This window comes from Telopea speciosissima, chromosome 3 (genome assembly GCF_018873765.1).
Source record: "Telopea speciosissima isolate NSW1024214 ecotype Mountain lineage chromosome 3, Tspe_v1, whole genome shotgun sequence".
Classification (NCBI taxonomy): domain Eukaryota; kingdom Viridiplantae; phylum Streptophyta; class Magnoliopsida; order Proteales; family Proteaceae; genus Telopea; species Telopea speciosissima.
Window position 1 is genome coordinate 5,218,138 of NC_057918.1, and position 15,362 is coordinate 5,233,499.

Consider the following 15,362-nt stretch of genomic DNA (forward strand, 5'->3'; position numbering starts at 1 on the left):
CTCAAAGAACCTTCTATTTTTTTTTTTAAAGATATACTTTTTGATTAATAATGCGATAGAATAATACAGACATAGTTTAGATTCACAAATCTCTCCATCCACCAATGTTTGTTAGATTTTTGAACAGTGCCAAGGGCATTTTAGACATTCAAACTATAAAAGGGCAGTAATTACGATGCTCCATTGGTGGGTGAATATTTATAATATACTATGCAATGACTTTTTTATTTTATTTTTATGAAGCTATATAATGAGTCTTTGATCAGACAATTACTTACCTTGTTTTATTAAGAATAAAAGTATGTTTCAAATGTCGTTTATGGCTTAACCTGAGAGAGCATACATCGAACATCGGTGCTGTTGGGCCTCTCCTTGGGATTGTCTACGGTGCAAAAGCAAGCAATCTTGAGAACAAGTAGCATTTGCTCTTCGTATCCATTCCCCATCAGACTCTCATCAATGGCCCTTGTTGGGTCATCCGAGGTCAAAACTTTCCTAAGCCACTTGACCAAACTCATCTCGTCCGTCTCTTGGAAGAAGTCATCTGACGGTAGTTTCCGCATCACTAGTACAGCCATCATCACTCCGAAGCTATAAACGTCACACTTGTCCGTGAACTTTAAGGTCTGGTGATACTCTGGTGCTATATAGCCCATCGTCCCTGCCACATTGGATGTGGTAACGTGAGTGTTGGCATCGGGTATGGACTTGGCCAAACCGAAATCTGCGATCCGAGCCTCCATCTCGTCATCTAGGAGTATGTTTGCAGGTTTCAGATCCCTATGGATGATACGTGGGCTATGGTGCATGTGCAGATATTCCAAACCAGCTGCGATTCCAATGGCGATTTGGTGTCGCACTTTCCATTCTAATTCCCTGGTCCCCTGTGACACCTGATGCAATACGTCTTGTAGGCTCCCATTCTTCATGTATTCGTACACCAGTAGATGACAATCCGAGCGGGTCACGTGGGCTAGAAGAGGAAGGAGATTCCGGTGTCGGATTTGCCCAACGGTTTTGATTTCCGATCGGATTTGCCGGAGCTTCTTATTGAGGAATTTGCTATCTTCGTCTACAAGCTCAGGTGTAGCGGTGGGCTGCTGAAAATGAGGCTGAGGCTGAAGTATCTTCTTGATGGCGATGATCTTGCCATTGCTTCCTGGAAGCTCGGTCTTGTAAACTTCTCCGCAGCCTCCTTTTCCGATGAGCTCCAGCGAAGACAACCCATCTTCTTTCTCGAGGAAGGCTAGTGCCTCGGCGTCCTTGATCAAGGGACTGAAGATCACTGGGCCTGAGCCTTTCACTCTGCCTCTGATGCATACCGAGAGTAGTTTGAACAAAATTGACAGTGTCAACCACGATATTAACCCTGCAGCAGCACCACAAAAGAAGCCGGTGATCGAACTTTTGAGTTTTCTTTCGCTCGTATGATGTTTGGGGGATGCAAAAGTGGATGGAGCCTCGGCATTGGAGGATTTTGATTTACTAGTGGACGATGGTGATGGTGCAATAGCAACCCCTCCTATTCCATGATTACTCTTTGAGGAATTCTCGGTCAATATGTAGCGCTTGGGGAGACTAATAGTTCTGGTTTTGATCTTCAACCTGGGGGAGTCAAAATAGCCAATTTGGTTAATTGTTGGGACGGGCCCTTGGAGGTAATTATTTCCCGAAAGATTCAGGTATTGAAGACTTCGGAAAGATCGTAGTGAATTTGGTATTCTTCCATAGAAAAAATTGTCAGCGAGGGAGAGATTCTCAAGATTGGGTAAATATCTTAAGAAATTCAGGTCACCAGAAAACCTATTTGAAGAGAGATCAAGAGAGCGGAGACGCACGAGGGAGGACACCGATGAAACCTTGCCGGAAAAGAGATTATTCCGAAGGTTTAAGATCTCAAGCTTCTGGCAATCAACGATTTGTGATGGAATTTGGTCAACGAGGTAGTTGTTTGACAAGGAGAGCTCTTTGAGTTCCAACAACCGTCCGATGGAAGGAGAGAGAGATCCGTTGAGGCCTCGAGATTCGAAGAAGATCTGAGTAACTCGAAGAACCGGCGGCGACTCAGTGGAGATTCTCTTCTCACAGTGAATACCTGTGATCTCATAGCAGGGATTTCCATTTCTTGAATCTGAACTATGGAGTTGAGGAGTGATAAAACTGAATCTGGTCCAAAGTGTGGAGAGAGCATCCAAGTCCGAAGGGTGGAGAATTAAATTAGCTTCGACCACAAAGAGGGGACAAACTAGGGCAAGGAAAAAGAGATACAGTTGAAATGAGTGGGCGACAGGGGAAGCCATTGCGGGGCTGTTTTGAAGCAGCAAGAGCGCTTCCAGACGCGGCGGCGACGCTGGAGACCCGGAAATTGAAAATTGAAACAATTGATTCAAAAAGAATTGGGCTCTGCACTTTACACCTGCGATCAATGGTGTTTTCCATTTGCATCATTTTTATAAAGTGATATATCCCGGGTGGAAAACTTGAAGGCAAGGGATTGTTGGTCTTGAGTCAACAGAATCAACAGTAAAGTATTATAGGTTTCAGCATTAGCTTTGAATTTTCGAATCAATTTCTACTGGAGTGTTTGGTTTGAAAGTCTACGGATCATTTAGTGCCGTTGGATCGCCTTCTTCTGACGTTGGAGTAGACCACTGACAACGACATGGCAGACAACATAAGAATTTCGGTATCTTTTCTGTGAATGTTCTTCGTTGCTTCTGCTTCGTAGCAATTGAGAGTGGATTTTGGAAAAAATATCCTGGAAATTCCCAAAATGTGAAGTACGTGCAGAGAGCTCGACGCGTTGTGATGATGTTAAATCCAACGATTTTGCGAGGAAGCAACACAAGTGGTCCCCTCTTAGTGCAGAAATAATTAAGAGTATAGAGAGAGAGAGAGAGAGAGAGAGAGAGGGTGAGGGGACCAATATATTTACCCTCTTTCAGACAACTGTTAGATGTCTATCAACTACACTACATGATAGATGGTTAGGAGATATAAAAATAAAAATAAATAAATAAAAAATGAAAATTAAGATAAACATTAAGTATGAAAACCACTTACCCACACAGATATATGTTTAGAGAGGAGGATGATGGTATTTAATTGTTACCCCAGTGTTTTTTTTTTATGTTGCGTTGAGGGTCTCTTCCTCTCTATAAAAACCCCATTCTGACAGTCAAAAATTCATATTGAAGACCAATCTCTCTACTAGATTGTCTTTTTCTCCCTACTTCGTTTTTTCAAAATTTTTGAACATTCCTTAGGAATCTCTGAGTAATCGTGAGAGTGAGTGCAATACCTTTGTGATTTCTTAAGAGGGTTCATTTATCTTGGGGGTTGAAACGTACAATATCCGAAGTGTCAGTAACAGGGTTGATCAATCTTTTTTTTTATTTTAGTGAGGAGGGTTGATCAATCTTACGTTTTGAAGATTGAGTCATTGTTGAGGATTGGTTCATTCTCCCCTACTACCAGATACCTCTATTGAAGAAAAAGAAAGATAAGTTTTTACTCTCATTCGATTACTGTTCAACATATTGTTACTATGTCCCACCCCCCTCTTGTGAGAGGCACTAGGGAATCGCACCGGTCAAGGAACCGTAGACGATAACAATTCTATCGGATGGGACCATAACTATCAATACCCATTCAAAGAGTATATTTCATGTTATTTTGATCTAGTTTTATGGCTGGAGTTTGATGTATTTGGGTGGCATTTTCTCTTATGAAGGTTTCAACTAATAGACTTTCAGTTCTATTTTTATAAATTTATTTTGTAATAGCACTAAAAGTGTATATGGACTTATTTATTTCATCCTTATTAATTTTTAGTCGTCGCTTTGAGAAACTTATATGTGATCTTAAGGAAATTGAAGAAGTAAAACCATGAAATTCAATTCATCATAGTTTCATATTCTAAGTTGCTTTCAAAAGTAATGAATGCCATAGATCTCATAATAGTTAATACATCTACAACACTACTATTAATGAAACCATCTCATTAGAAACCATTGAAGAACCGTTTAGGAACCGGTACTATCCCATACCGTTGCTAATTGAGACCGACACCTAGATTTGGTCTAGTTAACTAAATGGGACGGTACTGGGATTGACACATTTAGTACTGGTACCGGTAGAGACCCATCCCGAATACCGGGAACTGTCCCAATTGACATCCTTAAACTAGATCCTCTCCTGGCACATCTAATGATGGTTGGGCAGTGCGCGTTGTGTCAGCCCAATCGTGGGATGTGTGCCGTAGAGGATGTGTAAAGCTCTAGATCTGCCGTATGAAAGCCACGTACCCCTACACTTGCATGTTTAGTGAGGATAATGCAGTTGATGGTACCATGGCTAGTCAGGGTCCAAGTAAAATATTAATTTTGCCCTTATGAGTGAAGTTGGATTTCACCACATGGATCAAGGTACTGGTATCGTAATTAGGGGTGTAAATAAATACCCAAAATCCATTTTCGTATCTATGTTCGTATCCATTTAGCACTATCCGAATCCGTCCGAAAGCTAAACGGATGCGGATATGGATAGGCTATTATAGCTATCCGAAAAGCTATATTTATATGTAAAAAGATAAAATATTTGATCCGAATCCGTTCGAAAGCTATTCGATGCAGATGCGGATGCGGATATAGCACTATCTGAGCCGAATCCGATCCATTTACTTCCCTAATCGTAATGGCCTTCTCGAGTTCTCGTATAGGTATCCCTAATCGGTTTTTATCTGCTGCTGTACTGACACATTCCATTTTGCTGCTGTACATACTTAAATGCTTGACACGTGTTTCTGACGGATCCAACGGACACTAAACTAAATTGAAATTTTGCTTTTTCTTTTTGTCATTTTGCTTTTTAACTTTTCAGGGATTTATTTTTGGTTTCCACTTTTTTATTTTTAGCTTTCTCTCTCATTTTCTCTCCCCTTTCACGAGACCTTTCGTTTCCCTCTGGTACCCGGCCATTTTTGAGAAGTCTCCGCCGGTGATGGAGCAGATGTGAAGAGCTAGGATTTTTGGCGACGTGTTCTGGTCCGATCTCTTCCGTCTCCAACAGCTTTTGTCTATCTCTACTCTTCCCAATCTCAAGAGGAGAACGGCAGATCTGGTTTGCAATTGAGATCAGATCTGCTCTAACAGTTGATTTTCTATCTGGTTTGCACGGCATGTGTCTGATGCAAGCTCTTCCTTATCCAACCCCTTCCACTAACACTCCATCATATTTTAGTATGTAACAGATGGGAACAAAGAACTACTTTCTGCTGCTCCCAAGAATTCAAATGAACAGATGGTCCCTTCTGTTAAATTTATGAGCAGTCAACAGCCATGAAACACAGAATTCAACCATAATTGTAACCACTTCCCATCAAATCAAACCATTAAAAAAAAATTCCTACATGGGAAAAAATAAATCAGAATCAGCACCACGCACCAGCTTCAATTAAGGGTAAATAAATGAAAAACAAAAATCAAATAAGAAAACAGAGTCCTGCCTCCCATCACACAAGAGGCTGTTGTTCTCAGCATGCTAAGTACCAAACAAACCATAATAACCTCTTAACTGAACACCCCCCCCCCCCGGGGCGGATGGAGACAAGGTAAGAACTGGGGAGACAAAATTTTCAACAAAAAAAAGAGTATTTGTAATACCCAGATTAACCGATCAAAAAATTGAATTAAAAGATTGAGAAAGTAAGAAATGGAAACCCAAATAAAATATTACCAGTAAGAATGGCAGTGAGACCAGTGCCATCTATTCCTTGGGTGACTTCCTCTGCTGTAGCACTAGCTGAGAACCCAGAGGGTCCTTTTCTTGCAAAGCGCCACATCGTTTTTTTGCCGCAGAGTGAAATTCAGAGTACCAAAGAAGGCAATAATTCCTCCCCACCACTTCTATCATAGAAGAAGTGGACATCATCGTCAAATATTACCTAAAGTCAACCCAGAAGAACCAAGAATTTATGAATACTCTCCCTCCGCCCGCCCTCCCTCCCCTCCCCTCCCCTCCCCAAGGAACTAACTAGGTTTCACACTTCACAATTGATGGCAAGTGGCAAGTGGGAAGCACCATATGGATGGATTTTTATCTGCTGGAGATAGACGAAAGCTGTTGGAGACAGAAAAGGTCGGACCTGAACACCTCACGGGAAATCCTAGCTCTTCACATCGCAGGTGCTCCATCATCGGCGGAGACTTCTTCAAAGTGGCCGGAGACCAGAGAGAAACGAAAGGTCTCGTGAAAGGAGAGAGAAAGAGAGAGAAAGGTAAAAATAAAAAAAGTGAAAAACAAAAGTAAAAAAACTGAAAAGTTAAAAAGCAAAATGACAAAAAAAAAAAAACAAATTTTCAATTTGATTAAGTGACCGTTGGATCAGTTAGAGACACGTGTCAAACATCTAAATATGTACAGCAGCAAAATAGAGCGTATCAGTACAGCAGCAGATAAAAAATCCGGTCAGTGGCCTAGCAAATTTGGACATGCTTATGGCCAACTTAGCTTCTCCTTCCGCTTAAGATTATGTGGGGAATAATGTTACAAAAGGTAGCAACAAGAGTAATTACCTGAGTTGGCCTATAAAATAGGCATCTCCCTCGCAAATACCGATGGTCAGTCTATACAAAGTCATACAGTCAGAAAAGCACTGTCCAAATTAAGGAGGTTCCACACCAACTAAAGGCCCCTTTCAAGGAGAATCACTCTTCATAAGCATGTCCAATGGGCTAGGCCCATTATATATGAAGAAGCGTGAAACACGAAGTGAAAAATTGCATGTCATATTCTGTTTTTTTTAATAATTCATGTTAGAAAACTTGGTTTTCCAACTATGTTTCAAAAGTAAGGTCATGTATCGTATTTGAAAAATCAGAGAATTTACACCCTATGCATTTTGATATCAAAACAATCTTCTTTATAGTTTGTGTTTGATTTCATACGCATAGTTAAATTTTGTCCACAATACCTGTAAGGCATTGGAACACCTCAATCTCTATTTTCTCTTAACAATATTCGTGCACTTATCAAATTCCTAACACATTTTTCTGGAAAAGAACGCTGCGTGGATCAGACACAAAAGCATCCAAAATTATCGTCTCACTCTAATGAAATAAAAAATCTCATCCCTATTGATACCCATGTGTATACTATCATTGGTCCCATGATGGTCCTAGGGAACATGACCAAGCATCGATCTATTGCCCAATACGGAATTACAGAACATGGAACACGATTCTAACTAAGTGTTGGAATAATATATCAATCCTATCGATCAATTTGTATCAGTATTAGCTGCGACCGATAGTGATACTAGACCAATCTCGCATAAGTGATAAATTAATTAGAACCATAAATTTTAAACTTTAAAAAAAAAAAAAAAAAACAAGGGAACTTTAATACCGTATCAGACCAATAGTTACATATCAACGGTGACCCATACCGTTACTAAAAACCGTGACCTACGGAGGGTTTTCCTGGCAAACACTCCTTTCATACGAGAAGTATGTATGAAATGAAAGAGGAATGAGTAACTAACTCCTAATCGGTGCGGGGTAACGGTGAGAAAGAGCCACAATTAACCATTAACAATTAAATTAATCGATGCAGCAGCTGTAGGTGACTGACTTCTCCATATTGCGGCCACACTCGATACAGACCACCTTCATAGGAATCATTCCCAAGCTCACTGGGAGATTGAGGCGACTGCAGTGATGCGGGTCCGTGTGCAGCTGTTTCAGATGATCATTGAGTGCCTGAATGAAACCACCCTTAATAACTGCAACGTTTTCCTTCCACACATGGTAGTTCTGGAAGCAGTTCAAGATCATGTCCCCCCTGGCTTTGGTCATGATTGCAGCTTCCTTACTGATCAATGCCCATTCTTGTTGACTGCTGTCATAGGTGAGTATTGCCATGATCTCCTGCATTATGCTGTCCCCGTTCGCTGTGGTCTTGTCATGCAGCATCATTGATTTGGAGTGCCACATGCTCTCCAGTCGAATCCAGAAGAACCAGATGATTGTGAGGTCTGGCCAGCAATGGCTTAGCTTCTCAGTGGTGATGACGTTGATGTTCCTCCTCACTCTGTCCTTTGGGTTTCTCTTCCCGACGTACACCATCTCCAATGGGATACGTGCTGCCTGTGCCACCGCTCTTGCCGTCGTAGTAAATTTCCTTATCCAATCTATGTCTTCTCCTCCATACAGGCAAATGAATCGGTCTTCCACTATCTGTTACGTAGTAGTACATACGTCAAGAACTTTTTAATGGAACCCCCACCCAACTGTACGTGTAAGAAGAAAAAGAAGAAAAGGAAGTTATTAGGTGTGGTGTTAATTACCCAATTCAATATCTGTGGATCAATGCCATCAACCAAGAGTGCTAGTCTCCCACTTTCTTCCTTCCAGAGGGCTTCCTCCCTCATGCTAGTGAAAGGGAAGGCAAGGCTTCCCCAGATCCACATCATGTGGAGGGCGTTGGGGTTTACAACCCTGCCGTGTGTGTCCAAAACCACCAAGATTGGCTTCTCGTTGAAGTGCCACATCTCCTTGATGTATTTAATCACCCCTGGATCGATCAAGGAAGGGTGGCGCACCGAGTACCATGGCATAATCCAGTTCAATAGATCAAAATCTCTCTGCCTGGCGTCGGTCCATGGGAGAGTGCTGTCCACTACGGGGAGCCACACAATTTCGTATTGAGACTCTCGCCTAGATGGCTGCTCACGGGACTCCATGTACAACTGTTCCATAATCGAGAGTTCTTCGTGGGAGATGTCCAGGTCCGATATCAGCAGTAACACATTCTTCCTTCTCAATGCTTCAACGCCAACCTGCAAATCCGTGTCATAATGTATATATATAATTAAATAAATATTAGGCTAGAAAAAGAGAGAGAGAGAGAGAGAGAGAGAGAGAGAGAGAAAAACCCTTCTCTTTGTGGAGCCTTCAAGAAGCGGTAGCGAAGCATCCTTGGCAGATATTAGTGACTTTAAAATCTTCATGTTGTCAATATGGATCATTTGGAATAGTACCGTAAGCATGTTATAAGAAGCGTCGACGTTAGTCTTCTCATCTACACCGGCCAGCATTACGGTATCCAAAAATGAAAATTAATTAATTAATTAGAAGAAACTGGCAACAATATTCAATCAAATGGAAGAAGTGAGGTGAGGGTGAATATTAATTAACATATTATATAATATAATTCACTCACATATATGCTGGTTGCAAAGAGCGAGTTGCTCGAAAAGGTGTTCATATATGTCGTTGAGCTTGTGTGCTAAGCTGGACAACTCCCAAACATCAGTAATCGTCTCCGATAGAATAGATCTGTAATATTATTATTATTATTATTAGTGGTCGTCATAGCCGCAGGGATTCAGATTCATTTTGTCCATCCATCCATGCATGCATCAAATTTTATTTAAGAAAAAAGAGCTAATTAAACCTAACTAACAGAGAGCTAGGGTAATCATTAATTATTGACAATGGAGAATTATTAAGAGAGGGAAATGAACCAACTTCTCCATAGGGCGGCCCATCTCGGGGATCCTTTGGACGGTCCCCTGCAAGCTGGGGGGACTCAGACTGCAATGAAGTGTGCTCAGGTGTTCATTGAATGCCTGAATGAAACCCTTAAGGTCAACATTTTCCTTCCAAACATCGTAGTTCTTGAAGCAGTTCAAGATCATGTCCCCCTTAGCTTTGGCCATGTTTGCCGACCCCTTACTGATCAAAGCCCATCCTTGCTCGCTGCCATCGAAGGTGAGCATTGTAATGATCTCCTTCATTATGGGGTCGTTCTCAATGGTATTTCCATGCTGCATCTTGGAGTACCACATGCTCTCCAGTCGAATCCAGAAGAACCAGGTGAATGTGAGGTCTGGCCAGCAATGGCTAAGCTTCTCTGCGGTGATGATGTCGTTGTTCCTCCTCACTCGGTCCTTTGGGTTGCTCTTCCCCACGTACACCATCTCCAATGGGATACGTGCTGCCTGTGCCACCGCTCTTGCCGTCGTTGTGAATTTCCTTATCCAATCTATGTCTTCTGCTCCATACAGGCAAATGAATCGTTCTTCCACTATCTGTTACGTACATATATATAACAAAAGAAAGAGTTGTCATAAAATTAAGGGAAAATTACGTTTATACCACTTCTGTAGTTTGAATCTATTACGTTTACCACCCCTGTAAATTAATCTATTTCAAAAACCTTTCCTGTATTTTGGAAAAACCTTACAATCGTACCCTTACCGTTAGATTAGAACAGTTAACTGATGATGTCATCACCCAAATATTAACTAAATGCCCATAATACCCTTAATGAAGGTGGTTTTACATATTTACCCCCATTTGTTTGAATCCTAACCTACTGGTTTCTCTCTCCTCTCTCACTCCTTCCTCTAGCTCCTAAAGTCCCTGTTGTTGCCGGAGTAGCCCTAGAGACCTCTTCCGCTGCTGCTCCCTTTACGACTGTCTTCGCCGATCACCTCACTCTGCTGTGGATTTGGCAGAGCTTTGATCACCTAACTGATAATTGGTTGCGGGGTGGAAAGATTGGGCAAACCCTCTATGACGGGAGGAGGGTGAAAGAGAGAAAGGCAGACTGAGTTTCAAGGTTTTGTTTTACAATCTCTGTATCTTTCCTAAGCAACAGGTGGTAAGGGTGTCAAACGGTGCGGTTTTGGTTATACGGTGCGGTTCTGTTCGGTGCACATTTTGCAAGGTAAAAACCAAAACCGCACTGAATAAGAATCACCTAAAACCAGAATCGTTTTATGTGCGGTGCGGTTTTAGCGGTTTTTATTTGGTTTTTGTTATACGGTTAACAACCGGTTTACATGCGATTTTTAATACCCGTTCACATCAAGTTTTAACTTTATAACCTTCAAATTTATTATCCATTTTCTTGTTATGTGGGAGAAATTATTTTATTTCATTAATAAATGATTAACACACAATCTTTCATCTTTGTACCCTCTATTTCAATTAACCCATTTCTTAAACAAATCAGAATATAATTAATATAGAATCCGGTCACAAACTAACACCAATCTAGTAAATTAAAGGTATTGATTTTGTTCAAAAGATGATTCCATAAGGTTTTCAACACCACCAAAATCAAGCAAAACAAGCAATACAAAAAGAGTGTAAAGAAATCAAAACCCCAAAAAGGGAATAAAGTCTAACTGAACAGTAAAAATGAAAATTTAATTCGCAATTGTGATGGCCATGGGCAAAAGCATGAGAACTAAGATGAATAAGCACTTGAGTCTATCTGAACAGTAAGAAAGCAAAGGGGGGGGGGGGGGGCGGGGCGGGGAGGAAACAAGCAATCCAGTGCCTGGCCAAAGACCATGAGATAGCAGCAGTAAGATGAATAAGCACACGTAGCCTATGGCTCAACAGTAGTCACTTGTTGTCTCATCCATTGTTGGTGGGTGAAGCTAGAGCTCTGTGGCTAGAGTGGTGACTAATCAAAGTAAACGTTCAAATATGATAACTAAATTAAAAAAAGAAGATAATAATAAGCCAAATCAATGGCTAGAATGGTACAAACAGCAAGCACTATCATCTAAATTCCATAAATTAATGATCAAAACCAAAAACATAACAAGCTAAAACAATAAACTATTGAAACACATCAATGATTACAGTAGGATATAGATTTTACCTTTTAAAAATAAAGTTTGTTTATGGAACTCCACCGCCACTTTGCAATTCTAAAGCTGTAAACCACCGTGAGAGAGGAGACGGAGAGAAGACGAAGGGAGAAGTGAGCAAATGAGGGCTGATGAGGAACGAGCCGATAGGAAAAAAAACTGATTGTAATTTGTAAGGGACTTTATTGCAACTCTACAATTGGAAACCGCTTTGAGAGATGAGAATGAGAGAAGAAAATAAAATCTTTTAATCTAGGATTTCCTATTTTTTAGCCGTGGTAACTGCTACGTAACTAACTATATACTAAAGTAATAAAAACTAGAGGGTAAAAGCCTAAAAGGAAAAGGAATTAGCCAATAACCGATTAGGGTAAAATGTAAAGGGGAAAGGGATTAGAAAATTATGGGCTTTTGCCATTGGGTTTCTATTCGGTTTCGGTTTGGTTCAAAATTGACAATTGAACCGAACCGAATTGGAAATGGAACATATGAAACCAAAAGCGTACCATTTTTTTGCAATCCTATTCGGTGTGGTTGTAAATGATCGGTTTCGGTTTCATTTTGACACCCTTAACAGGTGGTCACCGTAGCAATGGAAGGTTGATGGACATTAACAGGGGAGGGTGGAGTGTGGGTTTATTTCTTATAAGAAATAAGAAATGGCAAAATTGTCATTTTTTTTCAAAACTAACAGAATTTGTGTTCAGGGGTACAAACATAATTTTTAAAACCCCAAGAGTGGTAGACGTAATAGATTCAAACTACATAGGTGGTAAACGTACTTTGCCTTAAAATGAATGATATGATGTTGTTTGTAAATTGCTAGGTCTGGTGTTTACCCAATTGAGTATCTGTAGATCAATGCCATTAACCAAGAATTCAAGTCTCCAGCTTTCTTCCTTCCAGAGGGCTTCCTCCCTCATGCTGGTGAAAGGGAAGGCATGGCTTCCCCAGATCCACAACATGTGGTAGGCGTTGTGGTTCACAACCCTACCCTGTGGGTCCAAAACCACAAAGATTGGTTTTTTGTTGAAGTGCCACATCTCCTTGATGTATTTAATCACCGCTGGATTGATCAAGAAAGGGTGTCGCACCGAGTACCACCGCATATTCACCTGCAATCGATCAAAATCTCTCTCCCTGGCTTCGGTCCATGGGAGAGTCATGTCCACTACGGGGAGCCACACCACTTCGTATGTAGACTCTGGCTTCAATGGCTGGTGACGGGACTCCATGTACATCTGTTCCAGAATCAAGATTTCTTCTTGGGAGATGTCCAGGTCCGATATCAGCAGTAACACACTCATCCTTCTCAATGCTTCAACGCCAACCTGCTTGTATCATAATGTATATATATAGTTAATTAGGCTAGAAGGAGAGATAGAGAGAGAGAGAGAAAAGAGAGATAGAGATAGAGAGAGAGAGAGAGAGATAGAGACCATTCTCTTTGTGGAGCCTTCAAGAAGAGGTAGCGAATTATCTTTGGCATATATATCACCCATCTCTTTGCTACTTAGTACTATGTCAACGTACTTGTGTAATAATGTATATATTACATGAAAAACGAACATAGAGCGAAATGAGAGTCTTTCTCCAAAAAACCTTCAAGCAACGTAGTTAGGGGAAAATTTTTGCTGTTACAAGACTGGCGCCCAAGTAAATGAAATAATTCGATTCCCCTTTGGTTTCATAAATACTCTCCTAGGTTTTTGTATTTTCTAAAATGTTTTTTAAAATCCGATTTCTATGGTGCCAGCCTTGTAACAACAAAATTTCGTCAAACAATAGATGAGTTTTTAAAACTAGCATAGAGATAGAGAGAGAAAGAGAGAGAGAGAGAGAGAAATACATTCACATTGTGGCCGTAAATCAATGCGTTGAGAATCTCCATGTTGTCATAATGGATGGTTTCAAAGAGTCGCACAAGCTTAGTATAAGCTTCAGTGGTGAATGAAAGGGATCTGTAATTGTAGTGGTCAATAAAGCCAGTGATGTGGGACGCGCAGGCGACGACGCTCCTGATGGTCCAGTAAACAGCAGAGCGGATGATGGTGTCGGCCACCGACATGGGTAGTTGGTCGTTGGCAAAATGCTGACGTGGTAGCTCGTTGATCTGGACGATGCCGTTGGTCACGTCGAGCATGGCTTTGATTAGGGTCCAGAGCGCTTTAAACTTGAGCCTCATCAATGACCTCGTCTCCCGAGGTTGTTCAAATATGTGGGGTAATTGCTTTAGCAGAGCTATGGCGTTGGCCAACGGATGAGTCCCGTAGAGTTCCTCCACCAGCCAGAACTCCCCATAGATGACGGCAAAGGCGGCCAAGGCCACTATCACCTTCTCATCCCATGAGAATCTTGATAGGGTATTACTCAACAATGCCATCGTTGTCGAGTGCACATCCCCACCCCCAGTGCACCTGCACGATATCTGCGATACCGATGGACGTAAACAACAAGGAAATTAAGGATAACTAAGAAGAACGTACTGGTATTTATTTGATCAATATATACTTGGATATGTGAGTTAATAATTGTGAGTGAGTGCATGCGTTTCAAGTGACAACCTTTTTTTTATTTAAGAAGATGCTCTATCTATCTATCTATCTAACCTCGCAGGAGACCTTGTGTATGGTGCAAGCCAATGCTTCAAGCATGCCTAGGAAGTCCACCTTTTGGCTCTGCTTGTCCAAGCTTTCCATGTGTGAAGAAACTTCAGGGTCCTACGAAGCACAAAATTTATTTATTATACAAAAGTTTAGTAAAAGCATAAGCAAGAATGAACCAGAGGAAGATGGATAAGACAAAAAGATGATATATTTTAAATAAATAGGAAATACATGAATATTTGTGCGTTGGAAATGAGTGGTGGAGTGCCGGAAGATTTCGTCGATGAGTTGAAGATGGGGCCTGACGTCGACCTTGTGGTAATTGTGATCAGAATGGGTGGCCAGGATCTGCTTCATCATCTCATTGTCGTCGTCGTCGTCGTCGTCGTCGTCTGAGGTGCTGAACTGTTGTTGTTGCGACTGCTGCATCTTTGAAATAGAAGAAGTGCTTGCCATTATTGGTGTACGTGGGGTATGTATCCGGCCAAATCGATGAAGAACGTGAGGATAGGATTGGAGGAGGGGGTTGTTCGGTACCAGACCCGACCAAATTATCTTATATATTATATATAACCATCCCAAAAGGAATTCGAAGAAATCTTCTTTGCTTCAACACGGGGCTAATGCCTGCTAATCCCAGTTGTCCTGTCCCACAATACCAACTTCCGTTAAGTGTCTTTACTTATCTAAAGTCATTAAAGTGTATGGGAGAGAGTTGTTAAAGCGAGTCCGCATATATGTGAGCGCACCAATAAAGTGCAATGGAGATATAGACATAAAGTACTCCTGTTTGGGAGGGACCAACCGGATTTCGATTCCAATCTTATTACCCTTTTGCCCTAATAAATTATTTTCTTAACTCTAAAGGTTGGGGACCGAATCATCTTGTAAATAATAACGGTTTGATACACAGAAGATACCAATTATACCAAGTTAATTAGTACGAGCCGTTGATGTGTCCCAAACATACTCCACATCATCAGGGATCAACAGTCTGGTCAGTTCTATTTTTGTCGGCCTGAACTAGGCCTTAGCACCTTAATTATCAAGAATTATAAACAAACAACACTAGGCCTTGGCACTAT

At 41.1% G+C, this 15,362-nt stretch overlaps 2 protein-coding genes across 2 annotated transcripts; both read right to left on the minus strand.

The window, feature by feature from the left end:
* Positions 1 to 308: 308 nt before the first annotated feature.
* On the minus strand, positions 309 to 2,326 carry LOC122654731 (leucine-rich repeat receptor-like serine/threonine/tyrosine-protein kinase SOBIR1). The gene has a single exon (XM_043848953.1). The coding sequence runs from the start codon at positions 2,298 to 2,300 to the stop codon at positions 318 to 320; it is 1,983 nt and encodes a 660-aa protein (XP_043704888.1). The 5' UTR covers positions 2,301 to 2,326; the 3' UTR covers positions 309 to 317.
* Positions 2,327 to 7,601: 5,275 nt separating this feature from the next.
* On the minus strand, positions 7,602 to 14,733 carry LOC122654024 (protein SIEVE ELEMENT OCCLUSION A-like). Its single transcript, XM_043847996.1, has 6 exons — positions 14,509 to 14,733; positions 14,281 to 14,391; positions 13,521 to 14,099; positions 12,511 to 13,002; positions 9,632 to 10,093; positions 7,602 to 7,760 (listed from the first exon to the last, which is right to left on the minus strand). Exons 1-6 carry the CDS (start codon positions 14,731 to 14,733, stop codon positions 7,602 to 7,604), a joined length of 2,028 nt encoding a protein of 675 aa, XP_043703931.1.
* Between the last annotated feature and the right edge of the window lie 629 nt (positions 14,734 to 15,362).